Here is a 19,716-nt window from a genome sequence, read left to right on the forward strand (position 1 = left end):
ATATGAAAGATAAGCTATTAAAATAACAATATAATATGAATATAATAAAAATAAAGAATACAATCAAATTTTTATTGCCATAAAATCGTAAATTTAAAAATAACTTGAAAAGCGATTGGGTGCATTGTATTAGTTTGATAATATAAATGAACCTTCTTAAGAACCATAATATTCCCAGATAGAGTGTTCGCAATTCTTAATTCCCCAAGCCCACTGGATTTTCCTTCCTCCGATTTCATTTTCCTTTGCGGTTGCATGTGAACCGATGCCCGTTGGCGCTTTTCCTGGGTTTTCCTGCGCTATCCAACGACCAATCAATGCCAAACTGATGATGTTAATCTGACTGGCCCTTCTCCTGCTGCGACGGCTACTGGCAGGGCCACGCCCCCTGGCTGGCAGTTCCCATTTACCCTTAAGTTAAAATTCATTTGAATATACAACATCCTATTTCAATTTAAATTCAAATCCGCAAACATTTGCCACGAACATTGCCAAGTCCAGGGGAAAACTGACATGGGACACGCCCCCTTAGCAGGCGGTGGGACACATACCCGAGCGTATCAAGAGTTGGCCATCGCCATCGTTCTCCTATTCTCCGTCTCTATCCTCCATGCCACAGCTCTGGTGCTACAGGCTCCTCTCCTGGACCTTGTCGTCGTCGTTGTCGTGGACGCTGGCAAATGCCACTTACTCCAAAGTGCCGCAACGATTAACATCTACGACCTGATGGGTGAGTAGCTGGGAGCAGGGAACTGGTAGCTGGCAACCAGGAGATGGAGCAAGGAGTCCGAGCTGCTCCACATGACCAAGCCACCTACCGTTATGTATCTGCAGCTCCCACCGCTCCTCTCCGATTCGCTGTGGCACTTTGTAGTGTGTATCTTTTGCATATCGCCCGCCATGTATCTTCAAGTATGAGTATCTGCGACACCGAAATTGCAAAACCAATTTAAAAAACGTTTCGCAAAACATTCCGTTGATAGTTAAACACCAAATTGGAATCTGCTCGTGAGTGAAAAATATACATTTTTTCATTTAATTAAATGTTTTTCCCCCTTCTTTTTCCTGGTTTGATAACGAGTTTATGGTGTTTTGGGTCGAGAGCAAGTGCTTTTTTGTATTTCGGAAAAGTTTTCGATTTGATTGAGTTGTGCGGCGGGAATGCCAAGTGCCAAGTTTGAGGTTTTCGAGCACAGAGTTGGCGGAATATGAGGTTAGTTAGGGTAAGCAAATTGGAGAAAATCCAAAAGGATGTATAAATATTTTCCATAGAAACGCAACAGGGGTTACAGTTTTCAAATTACAATTTCCAGTCAAATTACTTTTTTTTACTATCAAATTTATATAATATTATCTTCAATGCCTTTCATAGATGCCTGTTATTTTAGGGTCAAAATGAAAGAAAATCTCTCTATACTTTAAAATGTTAACCCTCTCCAGCCAGAATGTCACTCCACCTGCTGTCTTAGGACCACACTTGTGGACGCATCCAAGCTCTTAATATTTGGGCAGACATTAATGCCAATATTTTCGCTGACTTGGCCATAAATCTTAAGCAGCCTGCAATAAATTAAATTAAATTACGTTTTATATAGATTTTTTTTGGGTTGTCGCCAAAGACAATGCTGCCACAGGGAGAAAAAACTATATATATATATGGAGAGCTTATCACGATCGGGGGACAAAAGGCACAGAGATTTCTTCCTCGGCCTCTCTTATAAATTATTTAAATGGAAAAATAAAGCACTGGCCAGAGTAGAAGATCGCGACTGGACGCGGTCTGTTTGCAAATGCGGTCGAGTAGGAAATGTCATGAAAATGCAGCCCGATATGCAGGCCGAGAGCATCGTCCCATCGCTCTGTCGCCCCATCGATACGACGGCGATGCTTGAGGTAGTAAAACACAAATTCACAAATCGAACATGAACAAAGCAAGAAATGATAAGATCACGATTGTTCCTCTCGTTCCTCGGGAAAGTAGCAGATTCCACTTTGGCGCTGCACTGCATCTTGTACAAAAACCGAGCCAAACATTTAATTGCGAGCCACGTTCTGCACGAGTGAGGGGATCAGGGGCAGGGGATCTCCTTTATGTTCTGACCAACCGATCGACGGATCGGCCAGCTTGTGCCAGTTATGCTCACGTATGCAAAGGAAAACTTTATCTGACAGATTTGCGTGATAAGCCGGTGCAGAAGGAGAGAGCAAGGTCCGGGGATCGATCGCTTCCTGGAGTGAAATATTGCCCAGATCCAACCAACCAACCAACTAACCAACCTTCTGCCACAATTTTCTGCCCAAATTGGCAGTCTGGCTGCTGGTGGTACACGCAAAGGGAAGAACTGTGTTGGGATTCCGTTTCCATGTGGTCTTTGTCCATTTAATGAGCCGAGAGTGTGGGGCAGCTTAGAAATCAAAAAAATATAAATATTGCGCTGCCTGAATTGTATTTATTTGTATTATCAAAGGTTTTACAAACAGTATTGGGAACATATCAGTTTTTTGTTGTTGACTGGGAAAACGACGAAGTGTTGGTCGACGACTGGGATGAACTGTGACTTTGGGAGGTTGAATGAAGATGAATATGACGAAGACGACGATGACGATGACGATGACGTTGACGATGACGTTGATTGGATAGTGCTATTAGAGCTTGGGTTTGGATTAATACCATTGCTTTCTGGTTCCGGGCTTCCCAATTTTGCCGGTTCCGGGTTTCCCAATTTTTCTGGTTCCGGGATTCCCAATTTTTCAAATAATGTCTTTTTAAAGAAATCTATAGAATCCCCGGAGCTGTAAAAGGTGTGAAATACTCCTGGCTCATTGACCTCACCTTGAGCTGGAGGGCCTATGGGTCCAGGAACACCTACTCCACGATCTCCCCCCTGAACTTGTAAGGCATGGCTAGGATTTCCGGGCTCTTCCTTGAGGTCTTGCGACCCTAAGTCTCCACGCTCTCCCTTTTCGCCTTTAGGGCCCATATCTCCCTTTAAACCTGGAGGGCCATATAAACCATTAAATCCGCCAATACCGCGGTCACCCTTAAGGCCTGGAGGACCGCGAGGACCGGGAGGACCGGGAGTGTGTTCGTGTCTTTCTATCTGCGATGCGATGTCTTCCAGTCTTGCATTTATTTCAGCAATAGCCAAATCCAGTCTTTCATTTATTTCAGCTTTGAACTTTTCAAACTCAGCTTGTTCTACCTACGATAGACGAGAGCAAATAATAGATTATTTACGTGATAGGAGCAGATTTCAAAATATGGTCTATCATTTTATACGTTTTATAATACAGTAAGGACTGGACAAAAAAATATATATGTTCTCGAGCATGATCTAACATTTAAACTTAAACTGAAAACACATCATCAGAAGTAAATGCCAAATTTTTATCATTTTAAATAAATGTATGACAAAATTTAAGCTTTCACCTTCTTTTAATCTTTATTTTGAAGTCCAATGCTTACATACTTATATCTTTTATATTTACCACATTAACCCCAACAGAAGCGGGAACTAGAATCAGCGCCACGTTTACGAAAAAAATTATGATAATGTATTTCCCCATATTTGAAGTACTATTCAGAAGTCGAACTGTGCAGAGTCTAAGACGGCGAGATACTAAACCTCTAATTTTAAATGTTGAATGGATTGTGGGTCTCGGCTCTAACAGTTTAATTACATTTAAATTTATGTGACTATCAAATTAATCGCCAAATTCGCTCTTCCACGAAAGTGTTCTCGCGAAAAAAATTATAAATAAACTTTCTCTTCTACTATAAGATTAAGCATGGCGTTTTAATGATACTCACATTTTCTAAATATATTGTTTTCATAGGTACATTATTTTTAAGGCGAACAAAACTGTAAGCAAGAATCGTTTGGGTTTTTATTATCATTCTCATTAGTCCGTAAATAATATAAGACTCAATAATATTACCTATGTTTTGCCAGATTAGAAATCCCTTACCAATCGCTTGTGCAATTACGAACTTTCAATTTAAACTTCCCATGTTTACTTCATAAACTCCTTGATCCTCAATTGTGCCCTAGGCCTTGGTTAACACAGAAAAAATAAAAGTTTTCCGCCCTGCGCTGATTTTCCTGCCCCGGAGTCCGTAATAGGGATCCATTACTTAATGCCAAAGCTCCTTTCCGAGGCATTGGCGATAAGAACAAAGTTTTCGGCTTGGCTGGAAAATCTTCAATTTCTGTTTGGCTTCGCTTTCCTTCTGCTGGCGCACTTTCACCTAAAAGTTGACAAAAGTTCCCCGAAGAAATTGCAGTTAGGGGCTCGGGGAGATGGCGGCAAAGTGTGACAAAGTATCCGCGACGTGGGGTGGAGTGTGTAAATGTCCATTGAAGTGTAGAATTTGATTGCAGTTCGAGATGTCTTTATGCGTGTGCGAGGGTATATGACGAGCGCCTTTGGATTTCGAGCGATTGTCTTTTATGGCTTGGAAAATCAACTTTTGGCTAGCTTCGCTCCGATGCGTTTGATGCACAGGCAAAGGAGCGAATTTCTTCTACTTCAGCACAGCTTAAAGTCTGAGAGGCGTAAATTCACTTAAATTATGCGTAAACGTCCAACTTTCCCTTTGCAGCGCCACAAACTGCTGACTCACTCGCAGAGTGGGTAAGAATCCCGCAGAAGCCCCCTGTGACCCACATTTATCCGCTCGAATTGATTTCCTATGCTCAGCCTGGCTTTGGCAATCAGCGCCCACTGGCACACGCGGCGTATACGCAACGAGCTGCTCTCGTTGGCCATTTTTATTTGCTGTAAATCTGTAACGAAGGCACGCACTATTTTCCCGGATATTTATGCTGTGTCGGCGGGAACACTCTCCCGTCCCCATGTGATCCCTTATCTAGGTCCGGGTCCCTTTCGGTTTTGATAATTTAATGCCTGTTTGAGTTAAGACAGTGTGAGCCCTTTTTTGCCCGCCAAGAGCTGCTTCTCCGCTGCTGCTCCTCGCCACTCACATAAACTACAATATTTAATTGGTTCGAAGCCCTTGCCTAGACACGTCCTCTACCGGCTTTTTTGCATATTTAATGCAATTACCAAAAGGTTCTCCCATCGGAATTGGCCAACCCCGAAGATAAGGGCTCCGAAATTGATTTAGCTGACTGCCGGAGCCAAACACCTCGGCGAGGCTATTGATAGGCCATAAACAGGGAGTTCGAAAGAAATTGAAACCTTAAAATGCGCACTGGGTGTCAGGGCCAAAAGGTGACCTCGATAAAGAAACAAACCCTGGTGGTCAGCGAAAAGTCAACTTCCATTGAAAGATCACACGAATCAATACGATAGGAAAATCAGATCTTTGTTGGCCTAACATATTAATATAAAGTATCTAAAAGCGTCATATAACTAAAGTAATTATTTAAGTAGTGAAATATAAATAACATAAATATAGTAAATAATTAGAATAAAAATCCTACGTTTTAAATTTAAGTTGATGGATAAATATATAAAGGCTTGGGCTTGCTTGGCTTTTAAATAAAAAACTTTACTCAACATTCAAGCAAAGTTATTTGTTTAGCAAACTAATTTCCAACCCTGGTGCTAATCTCAATTCCAACTTTCATTTTATTTAAATCTGATGGTTTCGCAGTTTTTTCCCCCACCTTTTTACAGGCAATGATAAACAAATCGGAACTCCCCCGAACCCCCGGCTCGTCGAGCGCAAGTTTATGTGTTGCCGCGAAATCTCAAAACAATCAAAGTACCCGGAGAGAAAAAAGTGGAGCTGGTGAAAGGCGGAAGGTGGACTTGGGGGTGGGGGGGGCTGGAAAAAGGGACCCAACTCAAATTATATCCAGCTTTTGCTACTGTTTCACTTCGCGTGGGCGTTGATGTTTGCTCTCCGAAAACAACAACAGTGCGGCAACTTCAACTTTAGTGCGAAAAGTTTTGCCACTTAACTTTTGTGAATGCATCAGCATCAGCGGGGAAATTGGGGAAATGGGGGCATGGAGTTGTTTGGCCGACCGAGAGGCAATCCCCAGATTCCGCCGACTCTGGCACTGGCAAAGCAATTAAAATTATTGCTGGGCGCAAAAAGTAATATTTTCCAAGTGCTAAATAAACACACTATAAAAATGGCAAATGCCCCACGAGTCCCGCCCCCTCAGCTCTTCATCCCTAACCCCAGCGCACATACGGTGCAAAAAAGTTGATTCGATGCGAATTTTTGTGAGATTTATTTACATATGCCAAGACGCGCCACCAAGAACTTTTTCTTCATCCAGAAAATGGGGGTGCCAGGCCCACATTGAAATCGGGAAAACTCTCTGGAAAGCCCCTTGAGAAGTTTCAGGGAGTTCGGGCACTGCGCTCGAGGATATAAAAGGAAAATTAAATCGCAAATGGAGGAAGTAAAATACGAAAATCACATTGAACAAAAGAAGGACTTAAGTTATTGGAAGTGCTTCAAGTCTGCAATCATTTTCCAGGTCAAAAGGTATCATTTGTGGCTTATAGAATGTTTTAAAATGGGTTTAAAAACTTTTTAATCCAAATGAATTGATATATACAAAAAAGGGTTATTAATAAGTTAAGTAATGAACAAATAAATATAGGGCCACCGCAAGTAGAGGCAACAATTCAAGGGATTTCATAAACTCCGTTTATTTGCATCCCATTGACAGACACTTGGCAAACACTAAAACCAATATGAAATCAACTTACATGCCAAGGTACACATAATAATAAATTGAAAACCGAAATCGATTTAGTTGTAACCAAGTTTATGGTCATGGAAACCCGGCGACCCCGGAAGCCGAAAGGAAAGAGCAAAGTTCCTGGCTAAGTTGACCATAAAATTGCACACAAATTGCATCAAATATTTAGTTGGCCCAGCCGGTGCACAGACAAATAGCAAGGGGCGGGTTCATTTGCCAGGGCCAATAAATAAACAGCAAATATTTTATGCAAATTTTCAATTTAACACAGCATTAAAAGCACGCACACCTGCAGACGACCGGCTCCTTCGGAGATCAATGTAAATTCCCTCCGCAGGACAAACAACACCTGTGCGGCCGTGTGCAAAATGTGTGTGGCTTAAAAGGCCCATAAACCGCATGCGATTCCATGGAATGCTGCAGCATTTTGTGGTAATTTTCATAATTTACACAGATACACAGATACACAGCTACACAGATACGGAATGAGCAGCACACCTTTGTGTTATTGGACTGCGGGGAATCCCCGGAAGGTGGGGGCCATGTAACAATATTGAGTTGGAAATCATCGAGCGTAATTTGTTTGTCTGCTGGTCAGGCACTTGATAGGCGAGAAAATCAATGTATTGATAAGATATTTTCAGCAAATGCAATTATTTGACAAATTGCTAAGCAGCTTGCCAAACAGAACGGGCTGAAAAGCTCAGGTAATTTCCATAAATCATCGATTGCGGTACAGTTTGACGCAGGTCAACTATGATTTATCAAAGTCCAAAAGTGTTTGATTGCCTTTGAACAGGAGCTGGAAAACTTTTCGGAGCATTATGAGCTCCAGCCGGCACGGGAAAACCTACTTATTTACTTTGGCCCACTCATTAACTGCCAAAGGACTCCTGCCCCAGCCAAGTTAAAACTTTGCCCTGATTCTAATAAACTTTGCCTGCAAAGTTCATTACCAAAAATGTATCTCGTAGCATCTTGGCTCGTTTCCACTCATTTTGCCATATTTACGCAAGGTGACAGGCTCGTGATTAATACGGGTGTGCCTCTGAGGAGGCCTTCGGGATGGTGGGGCGGCAGTCAAAAGGTTCCTGGCATGTCATTAACCTACTCCCACACTCTCAGCCCGCACAAACTTTTCCAAATGCAAATAGATGTGGAACGAAACTTTTGCTCTGCTCCCAAAAATTGACATTGACCACCCCCTTTATCGGTAGATTGTAATTTAAGATTTCGGATTGCGACACTGAAGTTTGGTAGCCAATGAAATGTATCCTCTTTGTTGATACCCTTTTAAAGCTCAGAGAATTTGGAAATGAAAGGCTGAAATATAAGTGTTATATAAGTGATAACGTATCTATAACATGCGTTCTTCAATTTATTTACAAATTTTAAAAAATTGTATACTGATTCAAAACAAATATTGTATGCTTTAAATTATAACATTAGAACCCATTTACTAAATGAAAATTAGAAATTTTTCCCGAACCTAGATGTACCCTTGATAAGCATAGTTTTTATAGCAAATGAAGAACTAAGCAAATCCCCAATAAACACTATCTCCATCACTTTGAAGGGTCATCAATCCTACAGTTTCCCACCATTAATGGGTCCCCTGCGTTCGTTTTTAAGGGCATTGCCAATCGTTGATGGCCGTAGTAAAATCCTTTAAAACCCCATCCTGACCCCAGAAGTTTCCTGATGTTGGTCACTTTGACAAACTCCGGAGGACAAAAAAGACTGACGAGGATGGACTGGGAAAATATTTTACTTTCGCCTCTATCGATTGACCGACTTAAGTAAATACCCTAATTTAAACCGCATGATTGATTGCTGCTGAGCAAAAACCGAACGTGTGTGGAGGAGGAGGTGGCCTTCAATACAAACAGGGCCGGAACCCATATCCTACACTTCAGTTTTTGGGCTGGCGTCAAAGTTGTCGCCTGGCTCCGGAGTCCGGAATTCGGCCATATCGGGGCGGGGGTCGGAAGTAGGGGGTTAAGCCTCGGGTTATGGGGATGACTGGGCTGGCAAGTCATCACGGACATTGCACTTTGGCTTTGACCATCAAGATTTTCGGGGCATTGTGACGGCAGTCCTTTTGGACAAGGACTCTCCAGGCGATTTGCTCGTTTCCTGGCGTTTTCCAGCGGGAAGCGGAGTGGCTGGCAGCTCATTTATAAAATTTCCCAGCTGGCTTCTTGCTGGCATTTTGCATCGAACAATGCCTTGGGGCCAGCACATGCAGGATCTGGATCCGGAGGATCCTGCGGGAGGAACAGGACCCGCTCGAGGAAATGTGTATGAAAAATGAATGGCGCCTAGACGCAGGATGCGGACGCCTTTATGGTAATCCAAGATGATGCCCCTTTTTGCGGTTGACGTGACTCACTTGGGCGATAAACCAAAGATAGCAAAAAGTCAGTCAAAGCCCAAGTAGTTTTAAGGATACGAAGGACAAAGGACATTGGCTGCGACATTTTGGCAGCCCTTTTGGCATATCATTTTGGCCCTTTCTCGGCTGTCTGCCTTCCCTCTTTTTCCAGCCATTTTCAACGTTTGAATAAACATTTCATTTAATTTGAGCGCAAACAGAAAATAACGAAATAAACAAACGCGAGGAGCCCAGGGAAGAGGGGAAACCAATTTGGTTGGCGGCGCCCAAAACTTTACGCAAACACGTAATGCTCTTTACGTTGCTGTAGAACGCAGCCGCCGCACGCATCGCGAGCATTTTTGTAATAAGAAATTCAATTTTCAGCAACATTAGAGGCCAAAAGTTGACTCCGCGACTACGTGTGCATCAGGATGCAGCGCAGCAGCCGCAGAAATTACAGCATTTTGCATTCCTCCTTTGTTACAGCATTTTGTGTGTGTGTGCTTTTCTCCTTTCTGGATAAATTGCACACTTTTTCACTTTACTTTTCCCAGTTGAAATTAAAATGCAAACTGAATTTATTGCGGACCCGCAGGCGTGTCCCGAACTGAAAAACTCCGGACCCGAACTCCGCTGAAATGGAACAAAGCCTGCGTGCCGCACGCTCGTCCCATGCAAATTCTGAGTTTCACCTGCTGTTGATAGGCCAGCACATTTGCCTATCGCCGAAAGGGTCTTGTAGAGGTTTGCCTAATTGTCAACGCGTTTCTGCCACTCAAATAAAATGCATTCAGATTGCCGTTTCCGGGTGGGCTTGTTCAAGATGACCTGCCAAGATTCGCGGCAGCCCACGGAATAACTAGTAATTAACTCGGAAATCGGAAATGTCTAAATTCTAAAAAACACTTACAAATAATTAACTGGAATCTGTAAAAAAACTTAAGGAAAACGTTTTTTTAATCATATTACAAACACGTTGGTAAACACATTTAATCCTTATTTTTTCGTTTAAATGTAAAAGACTTAGAGACTTTTACAAATAATTTATTATTATATACTATTATTTTTATTGTTGTTTTGGCCACTACAATTATTAGTAAATCTACCATAGAACTGTAAGTTAGAATGCTGATGTTGGAAAGGTAACTAATTTCGTTGGTCAAATAGACAATTCGATGGGTTGGAACCATTTAACTACTATACTATTGTTTTATAATTTAATTTAAATTATTGTATATGTGTTTTTAATAATTTACGTAACTTCAATTTAAATATTTAACCTTCTAAGACATGTTTTTGCTGATACAGCAGCGCATTTATTTTTAGCCCTACCCGGTCAGATTAGAGATGATTGAATTTGTCGGAAATTGGAGACTTCAGCGTTTCCTTGGAAAGTGACAAAATATTTGAATTTATTACTCAACTAATCAAGTATTTATTAGGATGCCCCGGGGTTGACTGACTACGGTCGCATCCGACATGCCCCGGCCGCCTTCCCTCACCTCGGCCACCCTTTCACTTGGCACACACTTTCACTTATTACCGCTTTCCGGCCGCCCCCGGGGGAGATGGCCCTGCCCAAATGGCGGGCCAGCACGTAACCCCCACACGCCCTTGGACTCCGTATCTCTTGCGGCTTATCTGCCTCCGCCGCCGCCGCCTGTGACGTGTTCCGATGTCGTTAGCCCGCGCGTGCCCCCAGTCGGCGGCAACGAGTGTGTGGCGTTTTCACCTGTCAACCATATTTCATGCCCACTGTGCATTGTGCATTAGAATGACGCGCCAACAGCTGCCCGTTCCCTGGCTCATGTGTTCCCGTGTTCCCGTATTCCCGTATTCCGGTTTCCCTTTCCAAAACCCCGATTTCCTTCCCTTTCACCACTCTCCCTTTTACGAACCATCCCCTGGGCTGCAGCGCCTAGAAAAGTCGATCAGGTGGAACGGCAGCGTGCAACGCTTACGCCTTTCGGCTTGCCGCTTGGTTCCTGCCTCCCTTTGCGAAATTTCCGCTTTCCCCACTCAGCCTTCCATGCCAGCTTATCAGAGTTGTCAAGTATCAACATGCGCAATATTCTAAATTTAATTATAATTACCAATTATATTTTTTAATAATAGTAGCAATAAGTTGAATATATATATTGCACGGGGTTGAATTTCAATGACACAAATGAAGTTAGTCTGAGATAACAAATAAGTCAACATCTAAAAGTTACTATAAAATATCCAATATCCCCCGTTCAATTTCCAAAATTCAGATATGTTACCACTACAAATTTTGTAGTAGAACTTGATTATTATGTCACTAAATTGAGGGTGCCAGCTTTCCTGAATATGAATATGTTCATAAATATTTTTACTCATTTACCTTATTTAAATTGTAAAATTATTATTATTAAAAAAGTGGATGTCTTGTAACGGATATACTGAATGCCCATAGTCGCTTAAATCAACAAGACTCGAGCTGTAAATATGTATTACAATAATTTTATTTCTGTCTGGGCTTAACTTTAATTTAATAACAAGAAAGGAAGTTAACTTCGTCCGATTTTGATAAAATTAAATTCGAAATGTTATTTCCAAGCTTAGAAGGTAATATGTTAAAAAAACACCGAAGATATATATTTTTTTAATTTTTTCCCCTATGGGAGCGATAAGATATAGTTGTCCGATCCGGTTGGTTCCAACTTGTATACCACCTGCAATAGAAAAAAGACTTTTGGGAAAATTTTAGCCCGATAGCATTAAAGCGGAGTTTGCGTAGAAACCGACGGACAGACGGACATGGCTAGATCGACGATGAATAAATACATTCGAAGACTTAAGTAAGGGACTTATATTTGCGTCATATGCGGCCAGCACTGCTGCACACACATGTTTGTCCTGCGCCTAATTTCGGGTTGCGTGCACCATGCGTCGCGTCACGTTGAATACTCGCCGCCTTGCGTGCAGCAAAATAACGGCTTCGTGTTGGCAGCTCCACGGGTTTGAGTTCTTGTTGCCGCTTATCATGGGCCCGAAAATTGCCATGGCAACAACAAGTTGGAAACGCAATTTTCGACTTTTGCATTACAGTCTTACCCCACGAAGGGAAGGAGAGCAGCCCGCCCTTTGTGTTTTCGGCCGTCCGAGTACAATGCGGGTAATTTGAATGGAAACAGATGTGGGGATCGATTATAATATTATCATAGATAATTATGGTGTGGGGTAATGTAATGAATTAAATGGTCTTATTTCCTATACTTTTAAGGTCTCTTCTTTACCATAGTTAATGTTAACATTGGCATTCTACTTTCTGAGTCCAGAAGACAAACCTGCCAGCTGGGTTCCCTTCTCTTAAGCAAGCTGACCCCGATGTTACTTTTCCATTTGGCAGAGTTATGCTAATTCTTCGAGAATCTGTGCTGCCTTGCAATGTCTGCAGCACATTTAGTTGAATTTCAGCGGCCGACATGAATACATCCATGTGGTTCTCACTTTGTGCAACATTATATCTAAGCTTCTTACAGCAAACCGCAGCCCAAGATGTGCATTCCAGAGCTAAACGTTTTTTAATATTCCCTCGGCAAGCGCCCACAAGGCATCAGGTAATGCATATTTACTATTAAGAATATTACACATATTTTATATGTTATAACTTTGTAACTTTTAGTTCATTGCTGGCATTGGTATCCCCGCCGACCTTGAGTATGAATCTCTCACCGTGGGCTACGTCTTGAAAGCAGAGTATTATCTACCGTATAATGCAACTGTTTACAGGCAGAACCCACTCTTTCCGGAATACAAACCGAATAACATAGATGCCGAAAAACAAAGACAATTGTTTAAGCCCACGGATCTGCGCTGGCAAATCTATGAATTCATCGAACACATGCTTAACGGGTAACTGAAATCAAAACTCTGTTTTTACCATACAGAAATTATCGATTGTATTTATTTAGATACGGATTGAATGGACATGCCTGTCTCTTAGAGGCTATCTGCGAGGCTAATAGAATAAAGTTTGCAAAGGACTTTAGCATTGCAGCTGAAATGTTGCACTTACTGTTAAGGTGAGTCAAGCCAGTAGTTTTTTTTATTCACCTTTTATAAATTAATATATTTTGTAGTCCTTCTACTACTTTAAATTCCCACACTTCAAGAGCTTTGGATTTTATACACGCAGAACAAGATGGATCACGAAAGGACTGTTCGAAGTACGACTGCAATACAAAGATAATTAATTGGGTTTCACTTGTCAGCAAAATGGATTTTTAGGTTTGCTACCTAACAACTATTATTTTAATAATTACCTTAAAATATATACTTAAAAATTCGGCATATTTTGAAGTAGTAAAACAATTGAAGAACGTTGATATGGAATCCAAGAAATCATAATCTCTAATTAAGGCCAGGAAATACGAATCTTGAAAGCGTCAGAGCTGCTCTGCGAAAGCAATTTTGATATGGAAGCAGACAGACCCCACCCCTTTAACATATCGATAGCCACCTGATTCACCTCGCTTTCCCCCTGTTTCATAGCCGGAGAGCTTCAATTTAAAATTCATTGAAATTTCGAACGTTTCTGGCCCGCAGACACGCCAAGCGAGGAACACAAAAAGCTGCCCCGGGTTGTTTATAGGATTTGTCAAGCACACAGGGACAGGGAAAAAATGGTAAAAACAAGGAATCTCGCCGGCGCGTCATAGTCATCACCCTGACAAAATCCCGGAACACAAAGAGCGACAGGGTTGATTGCCTTTTACAGTTGGCAGTGGCACCCACATGCCGTGCCCACCTCTCCAGCCCTGTCCGTCCGTCTTTTGTCGCATCACATCAATTAAAGCATTACAATGTCATAATCAAAATGACAAATAGAATTACGCATGATGGGAAAGGCAGCAGCCGACGGAGCTAACTCCTTTTTGCGGTGGTTGACGGCCATGGCCGGCAATCCGCACCACCCATTCCGCGGGACTTATAGCATTTGATTCCGCGCCCGACCATCCCGATGTCTTTTTTTGCTGCGAGACACTTTCCCAATTGGACCGAGTGCCAGACACCTATTCAAATTAATCCTTTGTAAGCCCGGCGGCAGCATCCACCGCCCGACAATCTGCAAGGTGCAGTGCCAGTCCCTGGTTCCCTGATTCCCTGGGGGCAGGGTGACAACCCTGGCTTTTCTTCTGCACGTCAAATAACGGTTATTACGCCGCATTATACCAATTGAGCGTGGACTTTAAAAAGGGCTTCTCGGCCCGGATGATAATGGAAACAGGAATTAAAGCGATACGCTCTCTCCCCTGATACCCTCACCGATTGTTCGACGATCTGAAAATAGGTCTGAGTTCCCGGCTAAAAAGTTTTGACCTTTAAATCTATACTATTCTTTAGGTTTTTACAGATATTATATTTTGAAGGTTAAGTAAAGTCACATTCAAGTACCAAAACACTCCCAAAAAGAGTATGAAAAGGATTTTCGTCGATTATAAAAGCCAGATGACAATAAAAAATTACCAATTATTCCGCACATGCTCCAGAGCAAAGGAAAGTTAAATTTCTGAAAAAAAGTTTTAATCACACTTTGCACACGCTTCTCTCATTAAATTTTCCCCAACCTCCCGAATCGGACTGTTTTCTTAATTTGCGTACAAATTATTTGTCAGAGGGTAAAAAAGGCCCCGCGCAGCTGGGCCAAAAAGTTAAGCAACCGAAAACTCACATCACAGGGAAAATTCTTTCCACTTTGACATTTCCTTGGACTTATTCAATTACTTTGTTGTTTCCTTATCTTTGGGTATCCCTCTTTGGGATCCGTTATGATTGAATGTTGGGCGTATAGAATTTGGGCCAGCTTAGGGCCAATTTTTATTTTGGGTGAGAAACTTTGTTTGCCAATTTCGTAACGTTAAATTGAAAATTTTTCGAGGGATTACCGAAGTTATTATGGCGACAATGGCATATAAATAAAGGCCCGAGGAGTTTTTACACTTCTTTTTAGAGACGGGGGTTCCTTCAAGGAAAGTTTTTCCACAACCGACTGAGAGATCTGTGGCCTCTAAGGATCAATAAAATAAAAATGTCTTAAATAGTATATGAAGTACAGAAGAACAGTATCCTATATGGGCTTAAATTTTTAAAGCCATTTTCCCGCTGGCTTACACATAATCCCACCACGTACCGATCTACCAACTCCATCCCCACTTCTTGCCCAACTTCCTGTCCTGCCAGAACCGACACGAACTCACCTCATCGCAGTCAAATTATGTCAAAAATGAAGCATTTCCCTCACCCACGACTGATGGATGACCCTAGCACACAGAAGTGTTTCGGCCATGAAAAAAGGGCAAAACAATATCAAACCAAAATTTGTGTATAAATATTTAGCTGTAAGCTATTTGCACTTCATGCTTGACATGCCACAACAACAGCAGCAGCGGCAATCTACTTTTAAAATATGTTAATGCCCATTTTACCTAACCGAAGCGTTTGAGGGCTTTGTGCTGGCCAAAAAATACCTAAGCCGAAATATTTCTAAACTCGGTGGGTGTTTGTTGTTTCGCTTTTTGCACCGAAATAGTTTGGGCAACAGCACGGGCAAAAAAAAATTGTTTTCGGAAAATAAATCAAATTGCTTATCAAAGAGATGATTTAGTGGTTGCCACAGGGTTTGCAGAACGGAGGGGTTTTTGGCCGTGTTGGGTGGCTGGGTGGCTGGGCTTTCGCCTTGGATCAACTTTAATAATTGCTCAAGTTGTGGCCTTTTGTGGTCCCGAGCCATAAGTCAATAAAACGGCAAGAAGCTGAAGTTGAGGTGCTTTCGAGAGCACTTCGCCCATTCCCAGGCTCCCAGGTGGAACGCATCATATTATTATTATCTCTTGTGAAAATTTACGAGATCAAAAATTAAAATGCCCTCGAGCGGCAGGGAGAAGAAGCGCTCAAGAAATTGATGCAGAAAATAATTTTATGGCTGGCCAAGGGTTGCCCCCTATTAGGGGTTGGGGTGGGGGCCAAAGTAATCTATAACCGCATCGGGGTGGGCGTCCTACATCCCCCCGGGCTTTTGCACGCTTCAACTGGCAAATTGTCCATTTATTATGCGGCAACGCCTCCTCTCTGAGAGCTTGCAAAATGAAGTGCCCGCCCGCCCCCAAAAAAGTAGTGGGGCATTAAGACAAGCTGTCGGGGTTTTCTTCCCTTTTTTTGGGGTGGCGGCCGAGGGATGCACTTAAGGTGCAGCATTAGCCGCACACTTTCGGCCAAGTAAGCGGAAGTTGCACAATTAGAAGAGCTAGTCAAAGTTTCGGCCCCAACCTGGCCCTTTCAACGCATATTAAAAATAGTTTTCCCTGGACTCTGCACCCGGCTGTCTGTGAAATATCAGCAGCAGCTCTGTCGATATGCATTAAAAGTTGTTGCCTGCCATTACATAAGATATTAGTTGAGACAGGTCAAGGATGAACGGGACCTGGTGCTGGAGAGGGAGCAAAAAATCCTTCCCGGACATTGAAAAATTAGAAATATTTCACCTGTCAGGTTGGCCGCTTGGCTTTCGAGGGTGCCGGAGCGAAGTGCGGTCAGCTGTTTTGCATTAAGGCGGAATTATGCTGGCAACAATTTTGCGCTGTTTTGAATTTTTCTTCTACTTTTTCCATGTTTTTCATATTGAACAGACGGTTTTGCCAGATAAGTTATGGGAGACAGGAATCGAGGTCAAAGCGTGCCAGTATGAAAAGGTTATTTGCTACGTTAAAAAGGATTTTGCTTAGTTTAAGCGGAGTACTCTATAAAATTTACTAGATAATAGGAACAAAGAGTTAAAGATTTAAGTTTCCTTAGTCTTAGTCTTGAACCGTAACATTCTGCCAAAATCGATTGAAATTCATCGACTGCAAACTTCATTTATTAAGTACTGCCCACTAACAATATCTAAAAAAGGGATGGCTGCTTAAAATTTATATATGCCCGGGACGAGGCCATTACGAGGGATGCCAAATGCTCGTCTGTTCCACCGGCTATGACCAGTTAACGCTTCAATGGTGGCAAATGGCTAAATTCGGGCGCATAAAGTGAATTGTTTTATGCGCCGGGCGAAAGTCTTTCTCCGCCAGTTTTCCTTTTTGAAAAACGAGTTACACACGTGTCGCAAATGGTAGGGTTGCCCCTCAATCCATCCACATGCGTTTGGGCTGTTTTTTTGGCCAGGGTAATCGAAGTGAATGTGGGATCCCAACAAGCCTGATGGCCATCCGGGCTTCATAGATTATGGATGAGTTCCATAATGAGCCAATTTATACAAGTGTTCCACACAAGCGTGGGTGTTGGTCAGGATGGGTGTGGGTGTGTGCGTGTGCCTAGGGTTGCCACTGCATTGGGCCTCATCAAGGATTCCAGCACGACTGTCCAAAGTACTTAGCGATGGATCTCTCCTTACTGCCTCATAAGGAAAGGAGTCCTTAAAAAGTATTATAACGATGCTTATAAAGTTGATAAATGCTTTCCTTTCTTAGTAACATTGTGATAAGAACTTTAAGTTTATAGGATCAGCCCAATATGATTAATAAAAGTTTGTAGATTAAAAATTCTACCACCTTAGATTTTCTCTAAATTTTTAGTTATTTATTACCTACTCCTTAGGAAATATTATTTCTAGTTACCCTGTTGGATTAATACTAAAATACTTTGACACCTGCGTCTTTCGATCGCTTGTCAGCTAATCCAAACTGTGCCCAAGGAAGAGTATTAAAACACTTAATCTGCGCCACTAACCTTCACTTCTGTGTTTTTCGTTGGCACTCGGGGGCCGTGGGGTAATGATATATGACACCCCGAAGAAGCTGCTGGCCAAAACGCCATTTGTTTAAGCCAGACGAAGCGAGGCAGCCAAAGCAGAGGAGTCCTCCGCCACTTCACAGCTTCCATTTGAATGCGCACATGTCGGGCAGAGTGAGCAACACATGGCTACCCGTATCCAGGGACCCGAGAATCCCGGCAGCAGTTGGGATCCAGCCAGTTGGATTTTTGGGGACAGCAGCTGTTGCCCGAACTGCTCGTCCTGCTTGAGTGCACGCGTCAGGTGACAAACTGGAGCTTTCCGGGCTCCTTTTTTCTGCCCCAGTCGTCTGTTGACAAAAGCATCGGCAGCTGTTGCTGCTGCCAACTTCTTGGAGCTCTGTCATTGACTTGGGCAGTAAACAAGTCAGGTTAACTCAGGCTGAAACAGGAATTGGCTTCACTTCTTCACTTGTTGCATTCTGGAGTCTGCTGAAGGCAGGTTATATGGCTTTAAAACTATCTTAGCTTTATATCGCAAAAACTGGTTAATTGCAGACTTAAAAACCAAATTAAATTTTGAATTCATCAAAAAATTAAAAGGGGAAAAATATATACGAAATATAATAAGCTGTGTTTCCTTAAAAATTTCATTATTCCAATTTAAATATATGTTAATAAATATTTTCCAAAGAAAGATCGCTTTGAAATATCTAAATTATTTAATTTTGATTATAGTCTTAATTTTGATTTTCCCTGACAGAATAAAACTATTGCGGTTATGAATTTGATTTAGTCAGAAAAATGGTTTTTGAATGATAATTCTTATTTTATATGTTCTTACTTTTAAATCATACATGGATCGGATCCCTTAGATGTAGAACTGCTTCATAATACGAAAGTTTTTCCTTAATTTCTTTAACACACAGGGTTGAAACTCCCTTTCCTTCCGAATCTTTTAATGCCTTGAAACTTAACTCGAGCCATTGTTAAGCCAAAGACTTTTGGTGTCTTCCCAATGTCGAAGGCAATTGTCGGTTCCACCTTTGTTACATTGCTGCCTGGAAAGCTGCCTGCGTTCTCAGCTCTCTGCCAGGCTAATTTTACGGTAATTTTCCAAAGCATAGAAGCCAATTATTCACCTGTGTGCCGTGCTGTGGGAGCTGTTTAAATTGAAAGGATTACTCACGCTCCAATGGAGCTCAGACACATTCTGGTGCAGGAGGAGGAGGAGGAGGAGGAGGATGGGGAGTGTCCTCTTTGTAGCCATTTCATTTACACATTCATTTTGGTATTGGCATTTTTTCATTACGCTGACATTGAACGCTGAAGGGAGCCGGCTGAAGGGGAGCGAAGGGCCGGGTAACAGCGTCAGTCAGAGAGCAATTGAAGCGATTTATTGGTGTCATATGACAAGCATCGAGGTCGCCACCTGCCCTCCGCCCTTGCGCCCACTTACCACCCCGCCCACCGGGTTACCTTGCTACTTGCGTAGTAAAAAGTTCAAACATTAAGAGCTGACGACGCCGTGGAAGCTGCACCACCTCTGCTCCATCTCATTTCCAGCCCTCGAATCCTGCTCCATCTTCTTCCGCCGTCGCAAGTTTCGAGTGTCATCGCTGTCAAGTGCACTTGGGGAAAATTTGTTTACCTTTCTGTGAGCAATTGAATAACTAAGCGCGCTACAGTGTTTGATGCTTAAAATTGTATGTGCTTTAAAATCATTAAAATAGATAGGAAAGAATATGATGAGTATAAAATATTTATATATATTTAAATTAAAGTTTACAATTTCCAAAAAACTTGCCATCTATTTTAAATAAAAATTTAAATGGTTTTATAACAAATGGTTTGTTATAGATAAAATTATTTATAAAATGTTGAAAAATGTGCAGCTTG

The 19,716-nt window shown here is 42.1% G+C and overlaps 1 protein-coding gene across 1 annotated transcript; it reads left to right on the top strand.

The window, feature by feature from the left end:
* The first annotated feature begins 12,515 nt into the window (after nt 1-12,515).
* LOC108028237 (uncharacterized) lies at nt 12,516-13,320 on the top strand. Its single transcript, XM_017099902.1, has 4 exons — nt 12,516-12,650; nt 12,716-12,945; nt 13,005-13,115; nt 13,173-13,320. The coding sequence occupies exons 1-4, from the start codon at nt 12,516-12,518 to the stop codon at nt 13,318-13,320; spliced, it is 624 nt and encodes a 207-aa protein (XP_016955391.1).
* Nucleotides 13,321-19,716: the final 6,396 nt, after the last annotated feature.

Source organism: Drosophila biarmipes, chromosome 3L (genome assembly GCF_025231255.1).
Source record: "Drosophila biarmipes strain raj3 chromosome 3L, RU_DBia_V1.1, whole genome shotgun sequence".
NCBI lineage: Eukaryota > Metazoa > Arthropoda > Insecta > Diptera > Drosophilidae > Drosophila > Drosophila biarmipes.